Source organism: Salvelinus sp. IW2-2015, linkage group LG18 (genome assembly GCF_002910315.2).
Source record: "Salvelinus sp. IW2-2015 linkage group LG18, ASM291031v2, whole genome shotgun sequence".
Lineage (NCBI taxonomy): Eukaryota > Metazoa > Chordata > Actinopteri > Salmoniformes > Salmonidae > Salvelinus > Salvelinus sp. IW2-2015.
In genome coordinates, this window is record NC_036858.1 from 26,473,113 (window position 1) to 26,499,539 (window position 26,427).

General features: G+C 41.7%; 1 protein-coding gene and 1 long non-coding RNA gene across 3 annotated transcripts in view; one reads left to right on the top strand and one right to left on the bottom strand.

Annotated features, from left to right (window-relative positions):
* Positions 1–9,262, top strand: part of LOC111977800 (protein FAM83H) — a 30,328-nt gene extending 21,066 nt beyond the window's left edge. The window contains exons 4-7 of one of the 2 annotated variants that reach the window (XR_011481429.1): positions 629–753; positions 1,050–5,370; positions 5,531–6,475; positions 6,570–9,262. Coding sequence is in view for 1 of the 2 variants with exons in the window: in XM_024007476.2 (XP_023863244.1) it covers positions 629–753; positions 1,050–5,370; positions 5,531–5,542 (4,458 nt within the window). In the remaining variant the exon portion in view is untranslated. The other variant, XM_024007476.2, reaches the window with a different exon arrangement.
* A 13,138-nt stretch (positions 9,263–22,400) lies between these two features.
* LOC111978734 (uncharacterized) lies at positions 22,401–24,133 on the bottom strand. Its single transcript, XR_002879211.3, has 4 exons — positions 24,046–24,133; positions 23,765–23,818; positions 23,032–23,106; positions 22,401–22,925 (listed from the first exon to the last, which is right to left on the bottom strand). It is a non-coding gene; the product is annotated as an uncharacterized lncRNA (long non-coding RNA).
* Positions 24,134–26,427: the final 2,294 nt, after the last annotated feature.

The following is a 26,427-nucleotide window of genomic DNA, read 5'->3' on the forward strand; positions in this document are numbered from 1 at the left end:
CTGTTGGCTCTTGGTCATTGTAGCCTATTCTTCTTTAACTTTTAATTCCGTAATTTTAATTCCATCTTCCATTGATTAGATATCTCCTAACTTTTGCGAAACATGGAGACTCTACGACTGTGGCATATTGCCGCTTTGATGACTTACGATTGGCCAACAACAAGCGCCATGCACCATGCTCCACTCTCTTGAAAAGCAATAGCAGCAGTATGAGTGATAAAAAAATAAATCTCTCTCTCAACTGCAGCTGTCGCATTCGGAGCTGTGCGGGCCCTTCCAGACAAGTCAGTTAAAATTGCACATACCTGAGACCCGTGGCAATCATATCAGATCCGACTCAGACCCGTGACATTATTTATAATTCTGGATCTGGACCCGCTCGGGTCCCAGATTGTGTCTTGGGTATTCGGATACTTGTGGATCCGTGAAGACCAATAAAGGAAACCTGTAGGCTTGGGATATGAATAGCTCTTCCTCTCAACCGTGAACATGAAGACCCACTGCCTCCTCCCTCATTTGTTCCCATTCAATGAACAACAACTACTCAATTTCAATCATTATTCATGTGGAACCAATTCAGTTCTTTTTGGAGAACATCTAATGAGAACATCATGTTTTTATCTTGCAGTTCATGCGTGTCAGAACTGTGTCAGGCATCACCTATCGCTGTCGCTCTGGAAAGTCCTTCAAGGGTCAGATGCTGGATCGCTTCTTGCTGACAGACTGCAGGGCTGTCCTGAGTGGAAACTATAGGTGAGGGTTCATGAAGAATGTGGTACATGAAAATGAAGAATGTGGTACAAAGTGTTTTAAAATTGTACAAATGTTGCATGATTTCTCAAGCAGACCTGACATTAGTAATGTGGATTTAAGAAACTGTACATTAAGTTTCTCTTACACCTGTGTAGTAACATTATTGTTGCATTGTAATTTAGCAATTTCTTTGCATTTGCATAGTAATGGAGTAAGAGTTCCTTATTCCATTGTAATATGTATATTTTGCTACATTATGCTGTGTAATGAAATTCCATGAATCTCTCTGCCCACAGCTTCATGTGGTCTTTTGAGAAGATTCACCGTTGCATGGCTCACCTCTTTCTTGGACAGCTTGTGGCTACTTTTGATGAGGAGTTCCGGATCCTGTTTGCACAGTCCCAACCTTTGGTACCTGAAAATGTTCTTGTTCCAGTGCCAGACTACAGCAGTTTATCTGACAGCCAATACAGCACTGATAGGACACCATTGTTCAGAGATCCCAGAAAGTTCCTGCCCATCGAGAGCTCTCGTCCTAAAGAATGGGCTAGACATTCCTTTGATGATCAGAAAAGAATGCCCCCTGGAAGGCACGAGCACATCCACAGGTCACTAGATCAGGGTTCACTTGATATGTACAGAAACAAGTACTCCTCACAGCAATTTAGAATAGAGCAGCAGTATTTTATGGAGCAAGGTCACCCTATGATGCAGTCAAACACAATGGATTTTGCTGGCTCTAAAAGGCACAGTTATGCAGAGGGCACTTATGCCAGACACTCCTCCCCTCAATTCATGCAGCACCAAGCCATGCACAACTTTGAGGAGGGTATGGCAACCCAGAGCAGGAAGATACATAGGGAACAGCATCACTACCAGAGAACAGGGCCAGAGCCTGGTTTTGGTAGCTACGATCAATTCAGTGACCAAGGGTACCCTCCGATGGATCAGTATTCTGAGTCTGGTTACCCACATGGAATAGAGATAGAGCCACCAGACAACTATGACCCTGTAGTGAATTATTTATCATCCTCGAAACTTGCTGTGGAGATGGGACATGGCTCAGACAAATTATCACATCCAGGAGAGGGTCCCTTTTGTCATTCAAACGCAAAAAGACTGAGCGTGGGCCATCCTTATGCCTGTCAGACCTCCCCAACACAACAAAACCTGTCTGAACAGAAGCAGTTTTTTGTTGGGTCTGGTTCGGACCGTAAAACACAGGATCCCAGTGCAAAGCAGGGAATGCGAGATTGGAGGATCAGCTCATACCTCAGTGCATATGATGATGCCGGAGAAGAAGACATTTCACAGCCTTTTGGAAATGACCCCTTTGAAGAGCCCCTTAATCCTTCACAAGGAATAATATTTGCTCCACTGGTATCAGATCCCAAGTTTAATGCCAAAGAGTTACCCAAGATTGCAGGGCTCAGGTTAAAGACCACACGCCCAGAACATTCAAGAACACCAGCTATTATTGTTAGCATGGCAACAGATGAAGGCGACAAATCAGAGAACATGGATGTAAAAGAGCCCAAAAGAGAAGAGTCATTCCGTAGGAGGTTCAACCCTGCTATCCAAAGGACCTCAAGGCTAAGATCCTCACTAATCTTCAGCTCACAACTAGAACAGCATATCTCTCACGAACTGAACCTTACCTCAGGCCAACATTGCGAGGAAACTGCCAACGAGGAAGATGACCAATCTAGATTATCCTTGACCGCTCAGATTTTGGGAAAACGAAGATCCATAACAAGAGAACCTTTTGAATGGAGATGTAATAAGCCAGCAACAGTTGATAATTCAACCATAGAGTCTTTGAAATCTGAGGACATCACTACTGATGCCGGTGATAAGGAATTGCAAAATAATCCTCCTGTGGGCACCGACATGGCTTCTTCAAAGAAACAACCTAAACCTGACCATGAAGAAGAAAGCAAAATGGTACAATGTGCACATCCATCCAAATCTGCTCAAATTGAGCAACCCAAAACCATACAAACAGCATACCTGCCATCTTCATTGAGCAATACATTATATATAGATATGAATGATCCAGACAGTAGGTTCAAGTTTTTTAAAGAGTTGGCTGCCAAACGAAAAGCTGCAAAGACTTCAGAGTCTGAGAGCAGCGCTGAAAAAGCTCCTCTAAATCCAGTGACTCCATTTGACTTGACAACAAAGGACGAAGTCACAAGTGTAGAACCTACTCTTCCAGTGGCTCCACTAAATCCAGCAGATACTTCCACCAAAAAGCCATCTACATCAACAGAGGGACCTCTTAAACCAGAAGATGCATCAAACAAAAAGACAGCAACATCAACAGAGACCCCACCTAATCCAGCAGATACTTCCACCAAAAAGACAYCTACATCAACAGAGGGACCTCTTAAACCAGAAGATGCATCAAACAAAAAGACAGCAACATCAACAGAGACCCCACCTAATCCAGCAGATACTTCCACCAAAAAGACAGCTACATCAACACAGGCCTCTTCGGAAACACTGGAAACCTCACCAGTCTCACAGGAGAATAAAACATCCATGGCAACACATGGCTCATTACATCTTGATGTCAAAGACAAGGCTTCTAAAGATAAAGAACAGGAAGAACTTAATCTTCCCAAAAGTGACTCCAAAACATTCCTCAGGTGTAGATTGTCTTGTGACGATGGGCTACTTAGAGTCGCTACGGATGCTGAGAAGATTGAGCTGAAGAACAGTCAGAACCAAAGTGTGTCTGAAGTTAACCCTAGAGATACAAGTGCATTTCTTGAGCACACCTCAAAAGAGCATAGCTTTAACATCGCCCCAAAGGAGTTTAGTTTATATAAACAATCACCAAAGGAACCAAATTCTTCAAATCCTGCTTCAAAGGAGCTGAGCCCATCTCTTCCACTCACCCTAAAAGAAGTTAGCTCGTCGTTATCTCCGACATCAACGAGTTTCAGTTTAACTCATCTCACTTCATTTAAACATGCAGCAAAAGATTTGAGCTCAGCCCTTACCCCCACCCTTAATGAGTCCAGTTCATCTAACCCCCCGTCAAAGCAGCAATTACTATCCTCTAAACCAGTCACAGTAGAGTCCAACAAACCTCTGAGCCCCACCCAATCCGCATCAAGTGTCTCTTCTCATCCCATTCCATCAAAATCCAGCACCTCCGCTCATACCATCCCATTGCAATCAAGTCCCCCCATTATTCCTGGTCCAGTTGAGCCAGTTGTGTCTCCCAAGCCTGACAAAACTGATTCCAAGGAATCTCTTAGCCTTACCCCAATCCAATCTTGCTCGTCCTCAATCCCTGCCCCTGCAACAGAACTTAGCCTTCTGCCAAGCTCTACCCAAACAAAATCCAGTTCCTTACCTACATCCACCTTAGTTGGGTCCACTTCATCAACACCAATAGACTCTAACATCTCTCCCAATCCCTCCACAAAGGAGTCATTGTTTACAATTGCCACAACTGAGTTGAAGTCACCCTCTCCAAAGACCAACCCAATAAAATCCTACTCCTCTCCTAGTCCTGGCCAAGATGAGTTTGTTTTATCCCCCAAACCCTCCAAAACAGCATCCAACTCCTCTCCAAAGCCCACCACAGCAGAGTTTAATGACTCTCCCAACTCCTCACTTCCATCGCCAAAGCATGTCACGGAACAAACCAACAAATCTCCCATCCTAACACCAACACAATCTAGTTCTTCTTCCAATCAAACAACAAGAGAACCCAACCCTTATCCTAACAACACCCCAACGGAACCAGGTGCATCTCCTGACCCCACCCCAACAGATTCAAGTGCATCTTCTAACCCTACCCAAACAAAATCACATTCCTCCCCTATGTCTGCGTCAGGTGGATCAGTTTTGTGCCCCATGTCTGGCCAAACAAAATCTATCACTTCTCCAAACCTCACCCCAACCGAATATTGCTCCTCTCCTAATCATACCCCAACTGAGTCTACCTCACCATTCAACCCTGTCCTTATAGAATCCAACCCATCAAGTAACTCAAACCCAACTCATTCCACTGCCTCTCATGACACTGTCCCAGCTCCATCCGTCATTGTGGATAACAGTAAGAAGGGCAAACTAAGTAACCTTATCAAGGAGCAAAAAGCTGGAAGTTCTCCTGCCGCTAAAGGTGACAAGAAAGCAGTTGACGCTGAGACAATGAGCAAAACTGCTCCTGGAGAATCTGGCTCCCATGGACCTCAGAGTCCTAATGAAACCAAAGAGAATGATAGCACTATGAAACCAGAGAGCCCTACAGATCAAACTAATCCCATATCACCCCCAGTGAAGCAAGCTAAAGTAAGCCAGTCCCACTACCATTCATCTACTGCCAATGTACTCTCAAGCAGCAACCTAAGAGATGACACAAAGCTCCTTTTAGGGCAGATTTCTGCTAACAGCCAAAGCCGGACAGAACTCACTACAGAATCCGCTGTCACTGATGATGCCAAACAGGATGAGGCTGACCGGGGTGTTAGTGGTAAGGAGGAAGCATCAGCCCAAGGACAGAGCAGAGGCCCGACTAGAACTTCTCAGGAGCGGGAGAAGCTACTTCAGAGAATCGAGAGCATGCGGAAGGAGAGGAAAATATACAGCCGCTTTGAGGTAAAGTACCATACTGTATCAATAGGCCAGTAGCAATTTACAAAATACAATTTTAAGGTACCTATTGTACCCAAGGTTCCCACTGTATTGTGTTTTCACTCACACCTGCTTTCCTTCATGTGAGCTCATGTTTTCTGTTTATTATTCTGTATTTTGATAGATGGCGCCTTAACCAGGGATCGGAAGGATGAGTGAGTATGGGGAAAGACCATAGCTAATTCTCCTCTAAAACTTGTCATTTAACTATCTCCATTCCCCAAAAGTCTAAAACCACAGGTCGGAGAGGCACAGCTAGCTAACCAACAGAGAGCTATTATTCTCAGGTTTCTATATTAGAGTGTTCCTCCGAATGGACTATCTGCATGTAAATGATTAAGGTTTATGGGAACATGAACAGAAACTTGACAAAGTTGACTAAGTTTACCAACATGGACTACTGTATAAGTAAACAGAGACTCTACAGTGTGGACAATGGACTACTGCTATCTACAAGGTGGGAATGAAACATGAAATCTCATCAGATAAATACACAACTAAATGTGCAATATATTTGAAAACTATTGTGTTCATAGACACACCGGACACATTGTGTCATTGTTGACTGTATTGGTCAAGTGCAATGTAATATCTGTTACTCTCATGGTTGTTTAATTATTATCTGTTTGAGGATCTGTTTTTATATACTAACAGACATTTCAAAATACTAAAATTAGAATCACCATTAATCATTATAGAAAATGTAATCATCATAAACAGTGCAAGTATAGCTTTCAATTAGTTAATGGACCACTTTCTTCATTTCAGTAGGTTAGTAGGTGTAACAAATCAGGATGACAATGTGCTAGATAAACCAAATGCAGGTAACTGCCAAAATAATGTAAACACATATGTAAATGAGGGATACAAATTATATTGAAGGCATGTGCTTCCATACAGGTGTGGTTCCTGAATTAATTAAGCAATTAACATCATGCTTTGGGTCATGCATAAAAATGCTGGGGCGGCCATTATTTTGGATACTATTGTTATACCTCCATAGGATGACAATGCCCCCATCCGCAGGGCACAAGTGGTTACTGAATGGTTTGATGAGCATGAAAACGATGTAAACCATTACATTTACATTTAAGTCATTTAGCAGACGCTCTTATCCAGAGCGACTTACAAATTGGAAAGTTCATACATATTCATCCATTGAGACAAACCATATGCCATGTTTGTCTCAGTCACCAGATCTCAACCCAATTGAACACTTCTGGGAGATTCTGGAGTGGCGCCTGAGACAGCGTTTTACACCACCATCAACAAAACACAAATTATGGAATTTCTCGTGGAAGAATGGTGTTGCATCCCTCCAATAGAGTTCCAGACACTTGCAGAATCTATGCCAAGGTGCATTGAAGCTGTTCATGGTGGCCCAACACCCTATTAAGAAACATTATGTTGGTGTTATTTTTATTTTTGGCAGTTACCTGTGTATGCATGAATAATCATGTGTATTTGCACTAAAATGTTAATGCCATGGGATATTGCTATCTCCAGTTTGGGCTTTCGAAAGTATGTGGACACCTGCTGGTCGAAAATCTCATTCCAAAATCATGGGAAATAGAATGGAGTTGGTCCCCCCCTTTGCTGTAATAACAGCCTCCACTCTTCTGGGAAGGCTATCCACTTGCTGTGGGGACTTGCTTCTATTCAGCCACAAGAGCATTAGTGAGGTCAGGCACTGATGTTGGGCGATTAGACCTGGCTCTCAGTCGGCGTTCCACTTCATCCCAAAGGTGTTCGATGGGGTTGAGGTCAGGGCTCTGTGCAGGCCAGTCAAGTTCTTCCACACCAATCTCGACAAACCATTTCTGTATGGATTTCGCTTTGTGAAAGGAGGCATTGTCATGCTGAAACAGGAAAGGGTCTTCCCGAAACTGTTGCCACAAAGTTGGAAGCACAGAACTGTCTAGAATGCCATTGTATTCTGTAGCGTTAAGATTTCCCCTCATTGGAACTAAGGGGCCTAGACCGAACCATGAAAAACAGCCCCAGACCATTATTCCTCATCCACCAAACTTAACAGTTGGCATTATGCATTTGGCAGGTAGCATTCTCCTGGCATCTGACAAACCCAGATTTGTCCGTCTGACTGCCACATGGTGAAGCGTGACTCATCACTCCAGAGAACGCTTTTCCACTGCTCCGGCGTCCAATTGGCGGCGAGTTTTACACCACTCCAGCTGACGCTTGGCTTTGCACATGGTGATCTTAGGCTTGTGTGCGGCTGCTCAGCAATAGAAACCCATTTCATGAATCTCCCGACGAACAGTTCTTATGCTGACATTGCTTCCAGAGGCAGTTTGGAACTCTGTAGTGAGTGAAGATTTTTACACGCTTCACCACTTGGCGGTCCCTTTCTGTGAGCTTGTGTGTCCTACCACTTCGTGGGTGAGCCGTTGTTGCTTCTAGACGTTTCCACTTAACAATAACAGCACTGACGGTTGACCAGGGCAGCTCTAGCAGGGAAGAAATTTGAAGAACTGATTTGTTGGAAAGGTGGCATCCTATGACGGTGCCACGTTGAAAGTCATTGAGCTCTTCAGTACAGGCCATTCCACTTCCAATGTTTGTCTATGGAGATTGCATGGCAGTGTGCTTGATTTTATACACCAGTCAGCAACAGCTGTGGCTGAAATTGCCGAATCCACTCATTTGAAGGGGTGTCCACATACTTTTGGCCATGTAGTGTAAATATACAGTGCATTTGGAAGGTTTTCAGACCCCTTGACTTTTTCCACATTTTGTTATGTTGGAGCCTTATTCTAAAATTTATAAAATGTGTTTCTTTCCTCATCAATCTACACACAGTACCCCATAATGACAAAGTGAAAACAGGTTTTTAAACATTTTTGTAAATGTATTCAAAATAAAAAACAGAAAAACCTTATTTTCATAAGTATTCAGACCCTTTGCTATGAGACATGAAATTGAGCTCTGGTGCATCCTATTTCCATTGATCATCCTTGAGATGTTTCTACAACAAGATTGAAGTCCATCTGTGGTAAATTCAATTGATTGGACATGATTTGGAAAGGCACACACCTGTCTACATAAGGTCCCACAGTTGACAGTGCATGTCAGAGTAAAAACCAATGAGGGGATGAAAGGAGGGGATGAAAGGTTTGACACCATCTACAAGGAGGGGATGAAAGGTTTCCCTTTGGAGTTCCTTTGGGATCTATGAACTGTGAATTGTAGCAGGCCTACTGTTGATAAATAACTAAGAATTTGCAATGTACATGGTCAGCTAAATCCACGAGCACTCTAACCGAAAAGTTTCTTTGGGTCAACAAAAAAAGCTACAGAAAATCTCTTTGAATTCTTAGAAACAGATGATTTATTTCCTATAAAAAACTGCTAGAGTGAAACAAATTGATTAGCTACAGCACTGAGCGAATCTTCTATTTCTGTACTAATTAGAGACATGTGCTGTGTATTTTTTCTTAACGGACTTGCCTCGTTAAAGAAAGGCGAAATAATTTTTTTAAACAATTGTAATGTAGGCTATTACATGAGACATACTAACAAGGTGTTCTAAACCCATTATGTATCTTAGCAAATACCAGAGACATAATAATAACACATTATGTTTCCATTACTCATGCTACTTTTTATGCTAATTATTCATCCTTTGACATCACTAAACCAAATCAGTGTGTGTGAACTCACCGTCCAATCACATGCCAGGTTGGACTGATTATGAAAGAAGAAAACCCCCAAATGTCACCAGCAATAGTGGGCTGCTTGTCTAGGAATGTGCTTTTGTAACCCTTTTACTGCCAATTGTCTGAACAAGCCGATGCTGAATCATAATCTTGAAATAAAGAGCTTTTCTCTGCCAAAACCCCTTCTTTCTTTCTAGCAACATTGTATACTACATCAGATGGGAAAGCAGCACCTTCAGTTTTCTGGTACAGTTTGTGCCAATGCCACATTCAGTGTTTGTTTTGTTTATTTCTCTTAGTGTTTGCTAGTATTTCTGTTATAGAATAGTATCAATCTAGTGTCAATCTATCATAGTTCATCATGATTGCAAAAGTGACAATAGTTTACCATATCACAGCTTTCAGCTGGTATGCCTTTGTCATTATTAAGTTCATGGTTGCTTAGGATCGGGAGAAGTTACCACCTGGGATGTTTCAGTGTGGTGGAACCTGGAACTACCTTACTTTCCTCAACCTGGTGAGCTTACTTGGCATTTTGATTACAATTGGGAGTTGGAGTCTAATGGATTGAAAGGTGATTAAAAATCAACAACATTAATGACCAAATTTTATTGTGAATTTGATTGATTTGAGATAGTTGGATGAAATTGGTTATACTGTACGGGTTGTGATTTGATCTGAACAATAAAGTAACTGTCCAGTGAAAATATCACTTTTAAAAGTTCATATTCTGTTAACTCATTCCTAAATAATGTTGTTGACTTATCCTATACTCGTATTTGTGGCCAAAGCATAAATTGGAGCATTTTTTTTTCAAAACCCCCCCAAACCTATAACTCAAATAGACGTTTCAAAAATCATTGCTTTTGTCTCATATACAGTGCATTCAGAAATTATTCAGACCCCTTCACTTTTTCCACATTTTGTTATGTTACAGCCTTATTCTAAAATGTATTAAATTAATGGTTTTCCTCATCAATCTACACACAATACCCCATAATGACAAAGCAAATGATACTTTTTTTTAAACAGAAATACCTTATTTACATACTGTAAGTATTCAGACTTTTCTATGAGACGCAAAATTGAGCTCAGGTGCATCCTATTTCCATTGATCATCCTTGAGATGTTTCTACAACTTGATTGGAGTCCACCTGTGGTAAATTAAATTGATTGGACATGATTTAGAAAGGCACACACCTGTCTATATAAGGTCCCACAGTTGACAGTGTAAGTCAGAGCAAAAACCAAGCCATGAGGTCGAAGCAGAGTGTAGTTGTCACACTTAGTTCTACATGCATTTGTGTGGCTCAAATTTTGGAACGGATGGTATACGAGGTCGCTCTGTTTGCGCGAAGTATATAGCGGCCTTTAGGAGTCTTGGGCTTGGCTTACTTGGTCTGGTAAGTAAGGTAATTTATTAATCAGATACAAACGTATGTATTGTTGATTTTAGCCTGGAGGAGGCTGGATTTGGGACGGCGGTGTGTTTCAAACTTGTGGATTAGCCAACTGATCTGCAGATGTCTTTATTCACAAATTCAAGGCTGAAGGTGGCTGTGCAATGACCGGGCTGTGAATGGTGGAGACATGATGGAGCAGGGGGATGAAAGCGAGGAGTTTGAGGACTGTGGAGAACCTCGTTAAATATGTCAGGACATAGCAATACGAGTGGTCCAGGAGTAGTTGTGGGAACCACAGTACTGTTAAGTGGCAACACGTCATTCAGGGTGAGCCCCACATTTTTAGCAAAATAAAAGTGCATGTTTTGCATTTTATTTTGGCATTAATGTGTCAAATATCAGTTTGCAAACAATGTAAAAAAAAAAAAAGGTGAATTAATAAAGCCACATATGAACATGGTCTCTTTTTTTGCTTTCTTAAGGCAGCTCCAAAATGCAGGTGTTTCAGCCTAGCTCAGTGCTTTCTGAGGTGGAGGGGCAGCCAGAGGAAAATAGAGAGCGTAGGGGTTGGTCATCTTCTCTAGTTGTGCTGTGATTGTTCTGTCACTCATGGGGACACTACGTCATCGCAAAATCTACAGGAAGAGCTAGAAAGTTCAAGCCCCCTTGTGTGGTGCCATGGAATTACATTAGAAGTGCCCATCCAAGAAGGCTCAAGGTCATTGGCAACAGATCAAATCACATATCTACCGTAGCTTTGATTGGACATCGTACTTTCTAAATCTTAGCAAGCTAGACAAGCAGTCATCATCATGAATCGCGTCAACAATCTACTGGTAAATCCTTTTCAATCCTCGTCATATGAAGAGAAATTATACATAATGTATCGGTGCTCATCGGCCATTGAACATAAACATTACACAAGTTGGAAATCACAACTTCAACAAGGAGTGGTTTGGAAGGAATACGTGGCTACCTGCAAAGCAATCACTATTTTGCTTCCCTTGCCTGCTATTTGGTGGAGAGGGTGTGCTCCAAGTCTGGGTTTAAGGGTCTCTTTTCCAGGCTTAAAAGGACTGACGACCTAGTTTTTTTTAGTAGTTCCCAGTTGTCTTGACAGCACCATAAATCCAGAGAACCCCAGATGTTGTTGACGTTTCATGACAATTTTCCTGCCAGAAGGACTGCTGCGCCACCTTGCTGTTCAAGTGAGCACAGCACAATGTTGAGTCATAAATGTATTGTATGCTGCTGCATAAATGATGTAGTATGTAATGGAGATATGTATACTGTAGCTAAGAAAGTAATAAGTAAATGTTGTGTAGTAAACTGTTAGTAGACAATGTGCCTCACCCTAATCTGGTACCTTTCCCCCTCATAACTTAGCCTACCGTTCTGACTTGGTGGTGCACATGTAGCCTATAGCCTGTTTTAGAGAAATGTCATAATTGTAATATTGTAAGAGCTTTCATTGTCTGCTTAAATGCCCCCTTTTACTTATGCTACAGTTCTGACTTGGTGTACAGGGAGAACACTGTAAGAACGGCCCATATTCTGAATTCTGTCGTTGTACATTTCAAAAGTGCTGAACAAATAGACAATGTCTTAATTGAAATTACGGATTGCCTCTTATCCGCTCATCGTTCCTTTTATGCCATCGTTTGTACGTCTCAATTGTCAGTAGAAACCACATTTGATTAAGCAAGTCAGCCATCTTAGCTATGTTTTTTTTTTTTTTTAAAGGCAGCAAATGAGGCTGAACTAATTGTTTTGCCGCCAGACAAGACTCGGTGGTAAGGATTTTAAAAATAAATATTTTTTACCTTTTATTTAACTAGGTAAGTGTGAGGGAAAATTATGTATTCACCTCATTTGTTGGCTATGTAACAATGATTTACTTAACGAACAGTAAGATATTTCTGTCCTGCTAATGCTGTGTTTTATGGTCTCCACTCTAGCACCCTGTCTGGGTGTTGAGGACATGGGTTCTACTAGAGATGGCTTGAAGCTGACAATTGACTAGTGTTTGTCACGTCTGCTCCTGCTCTTCCCTTCCCCTGGCGCTTGAGGGCGCCAGATTACCCTGCATCACGCACTCCTGCCATCCACCACGCACACCTGCCTTCCCTTGTCACGCGCATCAGCGTTATTGGTCTCACCTGGACTCACTTATCTCCTGTTTATTTCCTCCCCTATATTTGACAGTTCCCCAACTCTGTTCCCGGCTGCTGCATTGATTGTCTTTTGTCTTAGTTTCTGTTTGCTGACACTGTGCTTGACTTATATGTTCGTCATTTATTAAATGTTATTCCCCGTACCTGCTTCGTCTCCAGCGTCAATACATGTGACAGAATGCAGCAGCCACATACGAAGCATCGGGGAGTACTGGCGTTCCGGTTGGAATGGTGGCAGAAGCTCTGGGTCGCCACCGATGGATCCGGGGAAGTCTAGCCAGCTCATCAGGCTTTCACGCCCTAGCTGTCTCGAGAGGTTTCCTTGCCCCGGTTGGCTCGGAGGGCCCATCCCACGTCGGGCCTCAGCTGGATCGTCAGTTCTTGTTCGCCCAGCTGGTCCAGGAGGTTTTGTCTTGTTTTGTTGGTGACGTCGGGAAGGATCCCGCCGCCGATGGAACCGGGGGTGCCTAAACCAGCCCATCGGGCTTTAATGCCCTGGCTGGCTCGCAGTTTTCCGGGTCGGCGGCTTCCCATCCCACGTCACACTCCACTGGATCATCGGGCTCCCCTTCTACTGCGGGATCGACAGGCGTCTTGCCTCAGCCGGCTCGCCAGGCTCTCACGCTCCTGCCGGTTTGTCGGGTTTTCACGCCCCAACCGGCTTGCCCAGCGCCCATGTCTCGGCCGGTTCGCCCAGGTGGGACGTCGGGTGTCTTCACGAGAGGGAGGGGTTCTGTCACGCTTGAGGGTGCCAGATTACCCTGCATCACGCACTCCTGCCTTCCCTCGTCACGCGCATCAGTGTTATTGGACTCACTTACCTCCTGTTTTATTTCCTCCCCTATATTTGACAGTTCCCCAGCTCTGTTCCCCGCTGATGCATTGATTGTTTTTTGTCTTAGTTTCTGTTTGCTGACACTGTGCTTGTCTTATATGTTCGTCATTTATTAAATGTTACTCCCCGTACCTGCTTCGTCTCTCCAGCGTCAACTCATGTGACAGTGTTGGTGATAAAAAGCTAGCATTCTATAGACATGTGGTGTGTGTGACTCCAGATAGAGAGAGCCTGGAAGAGTTGAGAACATTCTCAGTTTACCAGATACCAGGAAGATAAGTAAAAGACCATCCTGTGTAGATAACCAAGGTGGCTTATGGGAAGGTTAGAAGTGACTGACTAAGCAATCTTGGTATCAGCTATATAAAAACTGCATCTGTAAAGGCTCGCAGCCTAACAGTCAATCAAGACTGGTGGCCTGACGGTCTCATTATTGCAATAATTAATTGATATTAAATAAAGCTGATTGTTTGAAAAAATGACCAAGTCTCTCTCAGTACTGAATTTCCACAACACAAGTCAGTTAAGAACAAATTCTTATCTTCAATGACAGCCAAGGAACAGTGGGTTAACTGCCTTGTTCAGGGCAGAATGACAGATTTTTACCTTGTCGGCTCGGGGATTCGATCTAGCAACCTTTCGGTTACTAGTCCAACGCTCTAACCACTAGGCTACCTGGTGCTGAAAAGAGAGCTCTGCTGTTGGGACAGCTTTATGTAGGCCCTAACATTTTGTGTGCACTGTTTATTAGTTATAGTGCAATTATTGTATTTGTTGTCTAGTGGCTTTGCTGGCATGCATAAAAACATGTTTTATTTTAGTTTGCCCCACCTAGATTTACATGCTAAAATTGCCGTTGAGCAAGTGCAGCCAGCGCAGTAGCTATGAAAATGAGCAAGGACAAGAAGCAAAGCAAAGGAAACTTGCTTTGAGCCCCAAGACTACAGTGGTGAGTAGGGCTACAGAGCCCGACTTTAAAGTCTATATGTGGTTTTCAGGTGGATACGATGGGAAGATCAACCCTCAGACTGTCAGCAGCATTAAAATCTCAACTCGGGGAAATAAATGCCCAAGTATTTCCGGATGGCAATGTCCTTCTCACATGTGCTTCCGAAGAACAACGCAGTAAGGTCTTAACCCTCACGTGTGTCCAAACAAACCGTAGTGTACCAAATATGGTGACCAGAAGTGGAGTAAAGGAGTTATATAGGCAATGGAGTTGCTACCGAGGTCAATGATGAAGAGTTGAAATGTAACCTTGTTGGTGGGACTGTAGTTAAAGTAAAGAGATTCCAAAATGGCTGTGGTGAAGACCAGGTGCCAAGCAACACTGTAATGATTGGATTTGAAGATGATCTGCTGCCCGATTGTGTACATTTAGGATTCATGAGCTTCAGTGTGAGACCCTACATCCCACCCACTATGCGTTGCTACACGTGGCAAAGGTTTGGGCACGTTGCCACCTACTGCAAAGAAAAAGTCTGGAGCCCTAGGTGTGGTGGGAGCCATGAGTACAATCAATGTGTAGAAGGGACTGAACCGAAATGCTGCAGTTGTGGTGGAAATCATAGTGTGGCATATGGCGGCTGCCTCGCCATGAAGAAAGCAAAAGTAATACAGCATTACAGAGTTACTGAAAGTGTCTCAAGTAATTTGCCAGTCATGCAGGACGACTCTCTCCTGACCATAGATAAACTGACCTTTGTAAGCCTTCTAACAGAAATAATAACATGCACTAGCTTTGTTGAGACCAGGACCGAGAAGACCCAACTTACAGTCTCAAATGCCAGGAGGTATCTAGACATGCCAGAACTCACCCATGAGTTAATCAAACAGATCGTAGAAGAATATAGGCCTTCATGCACAGGAGCACACTTAACACATCCAGGATAAATGGGCCTACGGGTCCTGCAGTCCAATGCCAGGAGTCTCATTTCCAATGGACAAGAATTTTTAAAAATCCATAGAGAACCAGAACATTAAACCAGATGTAATACGTATCCAAGAAACATGGCTTCCTCCCACCTTGACTACAACATTTCTGCTTATGTCAGAATGGAAAAAGACAGACAGAATGGTCATAGCGGAGGATGTGCTACCTTTTTAAGCGATGGCCTTGCATACAAAGAGATCCCCACTGTCACTCCCCTGGAATGTATAGTAGTGGAGGTATGGATAAATGTAGGTGCTTTGGTGCTGGTAAACTTTTACAACCCATGTATGAATCTTTCACAGGAAGAACTATAGAGGGTGGTGGTGGTGGGCACCAGTCACAATATAATATTGTGGTGTGGTGATTTTAACGCACATGACATTCTGTGGGGAAGTTTGGCAACAGATGGTAATGGTCGGGTGGTAGAGGATGTCATGGAGTCCTGTGACTTAGTCTACCTAAATGACGGCTCAGGCACAGGGGCGAAAATCTGAGATCAACCTTGGAGGGGACAATTACATTAAATTTTCTCAAGAGCAATTCCTGAGGGGGACACCAAAAGTAGTGCTGTAACACATAGCATACGTTGTTAAATGTATATTGAGGAACCATAATTCCTACAACTGGATAATTGATAGGTACAGTAGTTAACTGAAGGGTTTTCCCAACTTGTTCAAATGTTTAAATCATTATAATACTACTACTAATAATAGTTATAGCAGTGCTCCTTACCAGTCCAGTATGTATGCAGGTATTCGTACTTACAACCAGCAATATCAAGAAAGGTCAGTAGGTGACAATGGTACTGTACACTGTATGGGTGTAGTTTTCATAAATACAATGAACATGGTGTGATCACATCTAAAAGAATCTCCATTGAGAACCATCACAAAGTTGGTCTCCGTATTGAATTGACCTTTTAATTTGACTTTTTCTGATACATTTATATAGTCATTAAATATGTGCACCTGGCCTGAGTCTACAATATCTTTGCAAGAACAAAAAGCTTACAATAAGTACAGTTCTAAAAGCAAAATAACTACTTCAATGAAAAACCCAAATAAATCAAACAAAATATCCTTCAGTCAGTGTCTCAACTCTTCAAACAGCAGCTATGGACAAGTATGTCGCACAAAGTATGCAATTTTAAATAAAATAACATGAAATAAATCATTTGTAAGTGTACTGAAAACTACTAAACAAAAGAACAACTATCAATTACACCATGGGTTCTCAAACAGGGGTCCATGGACTAATTGCAAGGGGTCCGTGAAATAAAAAAGTGTAATGAATGTAGTCAGTACCACAAGGTTTCCAGTAAGTTTACATATAATATAGAGGGGTGGAGGTCCCTGAGGACCGCTCAAAACCTTGCCTGCCTTGCCTCAAAATATGCAGGGGTTCCAGTACCCCAAAAAGGTTGAGAACCACTGCTATACACACTACTGAACAAAAGAACCGAGCATATGTTTGCGGGTTTCCTCAACAACACATCAGTTGGCACTTTCGCAATGCCCTCGCCTGTTGTCTCCGACACCCTGTATAGCCCAATAACTCCTTGTGAGGGACATGGTCATGGTCAACATAACGCAGACAGACATTCTCCTGTTCAGCACCAGAGACATCTTGAGTACCATCAACAATTAATGAAAATTGTACAATCGGAAGAGACCTAATCTCAGCTGCAATGCCTCGAATGACTATTGGCCATGATGTTCAGAATTTCATTCTGTGCTTTGGGGCCTGTGTACATTGTGGTACGCTCTGTTAACCACTTCAGTAAAATGGGATCATCCTCTTCTGCCCTAAGTTTCAAAATCTGGTATAAATTCCCACTGTCATCCGTGTGGCCTCTAAAGGCTTGTCCCTGTCTTACTACATGCCGCACCGAACTAACAATTTTCATCAAGCAATGCCTTGCGTCATCCTGCTGTTTACTCCACGCGCTGGACATAACTGGACACTGATTGGATTTAGCTGGTGTGCTGTTACAATTACAAAGTGGCGGTGGGTTTGGCAATTTTGATGTGCTGTGAATTTTTCAATGGCTTTTCTCCAGTTCCTAAATCCTGCACTAATGAAGGCAGCATCAGCTCTTTGGCCAAAAGATGGCTGGCTTGAAAACCCTTGGCTCCAGTGAAAACACAACACTCCTTTTACTGATGGATTATAATGTAGCCAGGGGAAATCGCGAAACCATCTCTCTTGAAACGTCAACACTCTGTTGGCAAGAGTTTGCGGTTCTATAAATTGTGGGTGTGGCTGATATGGTTTTGTGCCATCACTGTGGTAACTGGACAATGCTGTGCCACTGTCCCCTAACAAGGGTGACACTTGGTCCTGCCGTGGCTGTGACACTGTCCTCTGAAGTCTCTCTCCCTGGCTCTTTCCCTTTCACCACCCTAACTGACTCAGTCTGTCTCCTAGAAAATAAATAAGGTGTTTGCTGTACTCCTAACTACCGGTACCCAAAACTACACAATTAATCACAACAGCAATACCATTGCCGTAAACAAATCTTAGTTTAGTCACCAGTTTAAGTTGAGAGTGGGGGTATCCATGGCATTTTCCAATTATGTCCCTATTTTACAAGTCAAAAAAATTGAGAACCTTTCATAATGTTGCCAAACAAAGACTCAACAAACTTACCTGAGACTCCCTGTCCCTGCCAGTCTGTCCCTGCATATCTGTCCCCAGCTCTGCTGTCTGTGTGCCATCTGTTGCCTGCTCTGCCTAATGACATCATTGTGAAACATTTCCATTAGCATTTCACTTCTTTCTTATGAACATTTTATCAACTGGTCTTTGAGATATTAGGCTACTAGAGTTCTTACTTTGCGTTTTGGTGTACTGAAAAATACTCTGATGTCCGTCTTTTTACTTTTTTCTGACATTTTTCTACCTGGCTGGCTGACCGGTCTAGCTGCACACACACATTTACACAACACATGCTGCAACGTTTTGAAATTTTAACATAGTTTGTTTCATATTGGCAGGCTTCCAACAATAGCTGAATTTGCAAAGCTAGCGAGCACCAATTCCGTTTCTGTGGTGTTTGCTATAATCTTTGCTACCTGGTTAAAGGTGAAAAAAAATAAAAAATTCACTAGCGACAATTTTGCTTTTGCAACGAGACCATTWAATATATTTAAGACAATGGTATAAGAGAGTGTAGTTCTGRTCAGTTTGGACTTCAGTTTATCGCTAACCTTATCACAGGGACTTTGAAGCACTACAGCTGCATGCTAATCTTGGAATAAACTSACGATAGCAAATATTCCATRTTTGACGACGCCACATAAATGGAATAGGTACTAGCTAGCTTGATAGTTAATGTTTGCTTTAGTTTGCGCGCTAGCTCTGCAAATTCAGCTAGTGTGTGAACCCTGCAACATTAAAAAAATATATACATTGCTATGGCGCGATTGACTGGATTAACCTCACGTCAGTTACGTACACTGAGTGCCTTTCTGACAGTAGATACGAGCCCTCTATTACCTTGCCAGCTAAAGAACTGGCAGTGGATCAAACCATTGTGAGGCAAAGGGCGGGGGGGTCGCAATCTTGTGAAATTTAAAAACGCGCTATTAAGTGTCTATAATCAGCACAAGTGCTTTSATTGCGTATTATTAATATTATTGAAATTACATAGTTATGTTTACAGTGATATATTGGGGGGGACAAATCATATTTTCCCCAGGATGGGGGGGTCGTGTCCCCCCCGTCCCCCCTGGGATTTCCGCCTATGCTCAGGCACCCAAATTAATGTAGCCACCTCAACAATGTCTTGTATAGATCTTACACTGGTATCAAGTAGGTTAGTGGGAATATGTAGATGGGAAGTCCTAGCTAAATCCATGGTAGGTAGTGACCATTTTCCTATATCATGCACTATTAGGTAGTGTGAAACAAGGGGTTGGTAACAACATGGTGGTGCTTCCATAGAGCCAAATGGGAAGAGCTCCAAAACAAGGCCAATGAAGAACTTAGCTCTTTCCCTAAACGAGGCAACTCTGATCAATATAATGAAACTCTAGTACCCAGTTTAATGAGAGCGGCTGAAGAATCCATCCCAAAGTGAGTGCCATACGGCTGTCAAGGACAGAAACTGAGCTTTTAAAGCCTTAAAAAACTCACATACTGTAGGTTCACAAAACTAATAGAGTATCAAAGAAAAAGAGCAATAGCAAGAAGAATCATACAGGTGGCAATGGTGACTTATTGGAGAAAGTAATGTGACAGCATTGGCCGGGAGACAAACATAAGGGACATGTGGGGAATGATCAGGAAAATGAACGGCATCAATAGAAGACGGACCATCCCGACACTAACATCTGACGAGAAAACTGCATGCACAGATGAGGAGAAAGCAGAAATGTTAGTGCAGGCCTTTGCGGGTATCGACAACACTGCTGCATCTCTACGCCCAGAACACCTAAGAAGCAGGGAGATCATGCTGGAGACAAACTCAACAACACATCAGAGGAGGGCCATTAACACCAACCTGTTGGACGCAGAATTTTCTTTAGCTGAGATGAAGGTGAAGAAAGCAGCTGGCTGCTCAAGCCTGGGACCAGACCGAATATGCTATGAAATGTTCCTACACCTATCAGACAATTCCATACAAATGGTTCTCAGATTAAATTTAGATCTGATGAGAGTGAAATATACATTCATAAGTGGGTACCCCTACGAGTACCCGGTTAGACATCTCATTGCATTTAGAGCTTTCTTTTTACTATAATAGTATTTGTTCTATGTGGTGTTTCCATGTTAGTGTGCTGTCAAAACCACATCCCTAAAAATGTAATTACTGGAACCCATTTGCTGGTCACGTTTGCTGGAATGCTCTTCCCGGTGAAAAAGAGAGACCATTCTTCCACTCCTGTGATCTTCCTGTATTTTTTGTGCCACAAAGGAGACATTGCGGCTTCTCATCCGTATTGCTCCGTCAGCATACAGTGATGTCTTAATTCTAGGTCCGATAGAGTCAAAAATATAATTAAACATAATGTTATTAAAAGGGCTGTACTGATCACACTTTCCTGGGCGGTCCCATTCTCCACCTCATGACTGGTTGATGGAGTTGAACCGATCAGTTATTCAATTTCCCTCCTATACCTAGTAAATGTAACTTCATTAGAAGTTCTTCTCGCCACAATAAGTCATAAGCTTTTTTGTTGTTGTCAAAGAAGACAGTTGGCCTGTGCTTTACGGATACTGTATACGTTTCTAGGCACATTATTCCATCTAGAGTGGGCCGACCTTTTCAGAATCCACTTTGACTGCCTCGTAACAGATTTCTGCTCTCCAGGACATTGGACAGTCTGTCTGTGACCATACGTTAAATTAGTTTTACATGTGTTTGAGGTGAGAGATATTGGCCGGTAAGCAGTTGCAGATGATGGGTCTTTTCCCGGTGTAGGGTACTACTACAGCGTGTTTCCACCAAGCCATTACAGTCAACTTTCTTTAGGTCCCGGCTCACATGGGGGTGCCTGGGAATGACAGCGGCATAAGGAGCACTACATGACGACATCATAGTTCCAATGTCAAAATCTGAAATAAAGTCACTCATTAGAATCAAAATCACAGACAAATGGCAAAAAGGAATGGACAGAAGGGGAAAAAGGAGGGCATCTATACTCCATTCACTCAATCTACAATAACCACAAAAGACTCTCAAGACAATCAGAAACCATAATCACCAGTCTGCAAATAGAACACAATGGCCTCAATCACTCTGTCCAAAAGATAGGAAAACACAACACAGGTTCAAGGCCTAACTGTCCAGCAGCAGAAACTACAGATCACATCCTCCTTCACCGCCATAAAACCTGAACGAAGAAGAAGAAATGTTGTTGATCATGTGATTGAAGTTTTAATCCCCATTCCAAAGTAATTTGATCATTGGGTTATAATTCTGATTTGAAAATGCATGCTGACCCACTACACCTACGATATATTGACAATAAGAGTCTTGCATTGTTCTGTATGTTGTTTCGCTGATGCACCTCCATTCTCCATCTCTCTTGTTCTGTAGGGTGATATTTATCTACTTGGCGGAAGGTCTTTGGGTGTATCCTCTCCTCAGGCTCCTTAGCACCTCTGGTGTGTTGGGGTTATTCCTCTTCAACATAACGGTAGTGAAAATGTTGACCTTCTGAGACAGACCCTGAACAACTGCATCTGGGGAGTGACCTCAGCAGGCTAGAGCCATGAAGTCAGAAGTAGAAATGCCGTGCTAATGTTGTAAAAACCTCTCTTATTACTTTGGGAAATGGCAAGACGGTTACTAAAAGGAAATGAAACTCCAGTGGAGGCTGCTGAGGGGAGAACGACTCATAATCATGTATGAAATGGTGTAAATGGAATGGCATCAAACCATGTGTTTGATACCATTCCAATTATTCCGCTCCAGCCATTACCACGAGCCCGTCTTCCCCAATTAAGGTGCCACCAACCTTTTGTGAATTCAGCCCATGTTCCTCTTTCAAACCACCGGGGCCTGATACATTGTTGTCACTCCGATTTCCCCAACATACCTCAAGAAATACTGTATGTGTATGAATAGATATTGCACACAGGGTCTTGGGATATGTACTGTCCTCTGACAACAGTTTCTAACTAACAAATCTGCCTCTAAGATATTGTGGGAAAACAGTGATATGATACTCTACCAAAAGTATTTAAAGAGATTGAAATTACTTCAACTTATGATGTTTGTGTTTCATGAAGATAGAGTTGTTATTTTTAAAATAAATGTAATCAGCATATCACAATGGAAAAATAGAACTCAGTTGATCGGTTTAGTCCTTTTCTACCAGGAAGTTTCAAAACAATAATTTTCCACTTTCTAATTCTCTGGATACAACTTGACCAAATGAGAATATAAGTATACACGAGGTGATAAAATATCTTACCAATTGTTTTAACTTTTTGTCTTGAGATTGGAATATCATTATGTTTCCAGAAGCTGTATAAACACTTTTATATCGTACATATCTGTTAAGTGGAAATCATGAACAGTATGTGAGCTATTATAGTCTCCAACGCCATGCAGCTGCGAACCACAGTTCCTACAATTCTACCCATTTTGCCATGGGGCAAAGACTAATATATGCAGTTTTACAACTAATCATTTCATTATTCAATAATTAACGAACAAAATAAAAGGGCAGCACATCACTCCAATGACAACTGTGGGCCCATGAGTGGATCCTTCTTCATTCTCACATTGTCTGTTAATGTTTTTTGATATTGGTGGATAGCTTGAACTTGCGTAGAAATAAATATTTTCCATGGTACCAAATGTGATTGGCTCCAGAAATAACTGTGCCGTACATTTCCTGGTGCATTTCCTGGTGTGTGGATCCTTCAGGAATTGCTACCACGCAGGTCCCTGTAGTCCCTGAGGTGTTGAAGATAATTGGGGTCTGCGTCTACCAATCCAACCGACAGGATTTTGGCCAACAAGTGATAGTCTTGTTCAGTTAACTGCAGAAGAAACTAATGTCAATTGATGATATTAAAGGATATATGAACCAGTTTTATCATCTAAAGTGTGTTATCAGAATATACGTGGCCTGCATCATCTCCGCACCTTTTTCTTGTTGGCTTCCTTGTGTTCAGGATTTTGAGGATTTCCACCTTTATTTCTGCGCATCAAAGCATTTCTCTGTGAAAAAAAGGTTACATGGACTTTTAGAATGAAGACTAGTGAACAGTGATTAGGACAACAATAATAATTTTACAAAGCTATACTAATTTCAAAATGAGGTCACACTCATGCTATGGGCCATAAATGGCTCTGTCTGTCATTTATCAAAATATGAATCTCTTTGTTGTCAAAACAGGGAACCATTTCCAAACATTTGAGCAAGCTGACACAATACATCCAAGTGTTGCATAATCTGACGATTAAAAAAAAACACCAGGGCACTTTCAGTCAGTGTTAAGTCAAGGAATTATAAAGGTAAATGGCAATGCACAACACATGATTTACAGATGTGTCAATTAAGCCCCCAATGATTACAGGAGAAAAATGTAAAGATAAAAATGTTAAGGCTTAACAGTAAAATTGGAAGACACTGAAAATGTGTAATCTGAAAACCTAGAGTTAAGATGAGGTTGATAAGGAATCCTCTTCTGGTTTACACTTCCTTCTTAGGAAACATTTCATTTGCATACCCCGGAGGTTTCAAGAAACAAGTAGGGAAAATTATACTTTGAGAATGAATTATTTTGGGAGGGCATTAACAGCAGTTTTAAATACAATATCACTAGTTTTGGTATTGGTAGTGAAACCTGTGATGTAGGAAATAAAGAGTACTCACCTCTTTTAGGCCATTTGAAAAGCATATAATGATGCAAATGAGGCCAATGGTAATCTGTAAAGGTTTAATGGAAAAGAAACATTAGGTCAACATTTTATTTTCCCCACATAAGGGCCTAAGCCTTGTTATGATGAAGGATCTTAAAGAAAAAATACAGGTTGCACAATAGTCTAGCACTGCTTACCAAATCCAGAATAAAGTATAGGTAATACCTAGTATGAACTACAATAGGAAGCTCAAATAAAAGGTCCTTGTTTTTTGAGTAAAGAGTTTGAACTTACCCCTAATATGTACAACATGTGTCTCTCTCTGTATATCCTTCCTGTGAGGTGTGTGAGGTCTTATCTTAAATGAAGTGAAGTTTCCTGCTCCTACGCTTTAACAGACTACTCTCGCAGTGTGAAACTCCTACAAATAACCAGTAATACAGGTTTAACCGCATTTATTAGGTATTGTTAAACCACAAAAGGCTCTAGTTATGCGTAGTGAGCTGGGCTATCACGTAAATAAACGTCAACTGATTGAATCAGGGTTATTTAATGACACACTCAACATAGCTATTGATTTTTTTGAATAGGCTACACCTAGAAACAATGTGTGCACAAGGTTAGGCTAATGTTATTTTGTGGAAAATCTGCACACCCATGTATATAATGACCCATTGGAAACGTTATAAAACCAAGTATGCAGTTACTCAAGGAATTCTTATAAAACCATAAAGTCTCAGGTGCAACTGAACCAAACCCCTAATTAATTGCTTTGTAATGATCAATTTTCTATTTAAAATGCACACATTTAATCTCAAATCAGGGAGAGGAATGTAGCTTACATTAAAACGACATTAAAAACATTACATTTAGACTACATTAAATCATATTTAAATGATTATGTGCAGGTTTAATTGTCTATTTAGTTTTTATTATTTTGACTGTGTAGTCTGTGCCTACACCTTTCATCACCATACCACTCAGTGCTTGGGGTAGAAGTTGATACAGTATTCTGCACAGATGTAATATCCTCAGTTTGTCCTCAATGTCCTAAATAGGTTATTGTTAGGAGGGAAACACAAAACGGACCTTAGATCAGTCTAATGGATCAGTGTCAAGGCGCAAAGAGAGATATTACAGAAAGGAGAATATATCAGAGACAATCCCATTGGGCAATGAATGGAGGAACGTATAACGCCTCCCCAAGCAGACTGTCGACCAATCGCGTTCACGTTGTCAAATATGCGTCACAAATTTGCTAAACTATCGTCATGAAATCACTTCTTAATTTAAAGTCAGGGTAGGAGTCGAGAACCTGCTATTTTCGTCGATACTATGTAATGTCACGATTCCAAAGCTTATACGATATTACAGAGAACAAGTTAATTATCTCACATCTCGGAAAATAATTGCAATGTACTTCTTGTTGACCAAATCCATTCTAATGTTGGGTTTTGAAGCAGCGCCAATTTAACCATTCACGCCCTGATTCACCCAGAATGCACCGTGCACATTGACGATGAATGGGCAACATTCAGTGTGCGTTAATACGATTCCAATGGAGTTTCCCGTCTCCTCAAAAATATCTCTGGTGCAACTTCTGCCGCATTCATGCGCTAGTAGAAACTAGGAAACTCTGAAATGTCCGACTTGCTAGTTGGTAGTAGTTATACACGTGCTGCTTCCAATAAGTCAACAACACAGAAATGTCTGAGTTTTCTAGTTCCGACTAGTAACATGTGAACGCTTGTTTTCCTTCTATGTGTGTGACAGACCATAGCAAACTATGTTGGAATGTGGTGCTAGCAGTTGTCTGGTCTCAATAACTCCCTACAATTTACACCTTCCGAGCACATCTGGTCATCGACATTGAACTAATACAAGAAAAACATTTCAGACTTCTCGTGGCAACGTTCACGTACCCCTGACTGCAGTTCGGGGCCGGTATCAATGTGGGTGGAGTCTTTGTCTCCACCCACGTTCCACCGGTGTTTTTTGTCCATCTGTGGTTTGACAGTCACACTGAATACAAACACACACGTTTGCGCAAGGCACACATTGAATACAAACGTATTTCATTTTTGAAGATCGTAAAAAATATTATATAAAGTGGTACCAGCACATGTGTTGTAACACTTTTTGCTTCATGCTATATTTGAGACAAGCTAATGATATTGTTGCAGTGAACAACAGACTTGTTATGTATGTCATGTACTGTTAAAATTTTGTTGATAAATGTTATAAGTTTGTAATTATTATTTCATTGAGCCTATATACAGTTACTACCTATCCTGATTTATAATGCTATTTACTTTCCTCATGAGAATGGAGACAGACTATACCATATAGACATACTGACAAGCTGAATGTGTTCAGCTATACCAGCTCCAGTAAAGAGATCAGAGACTCGGGTGACTTCTACGTCATCTTTACTAAACAAAATAACACAATTAACAATTGAAACAATTAACACAGCAGACAAAAACAAGGTTTGACCACTCCTCAAAAAATGGCTTCACTCTTGCTCCTCAAAAGAGGCAAAGACAGTCATTTTCTTGTTGTCAACTGCCTCCACATAGAACATCTCTCCTTGTAACTGGAACGAGAACATGAATGGTTCCTTGAGGATAATATTTTCCTCTTCATCCAGGCCATCATACAACCGTAGTTCTTTAA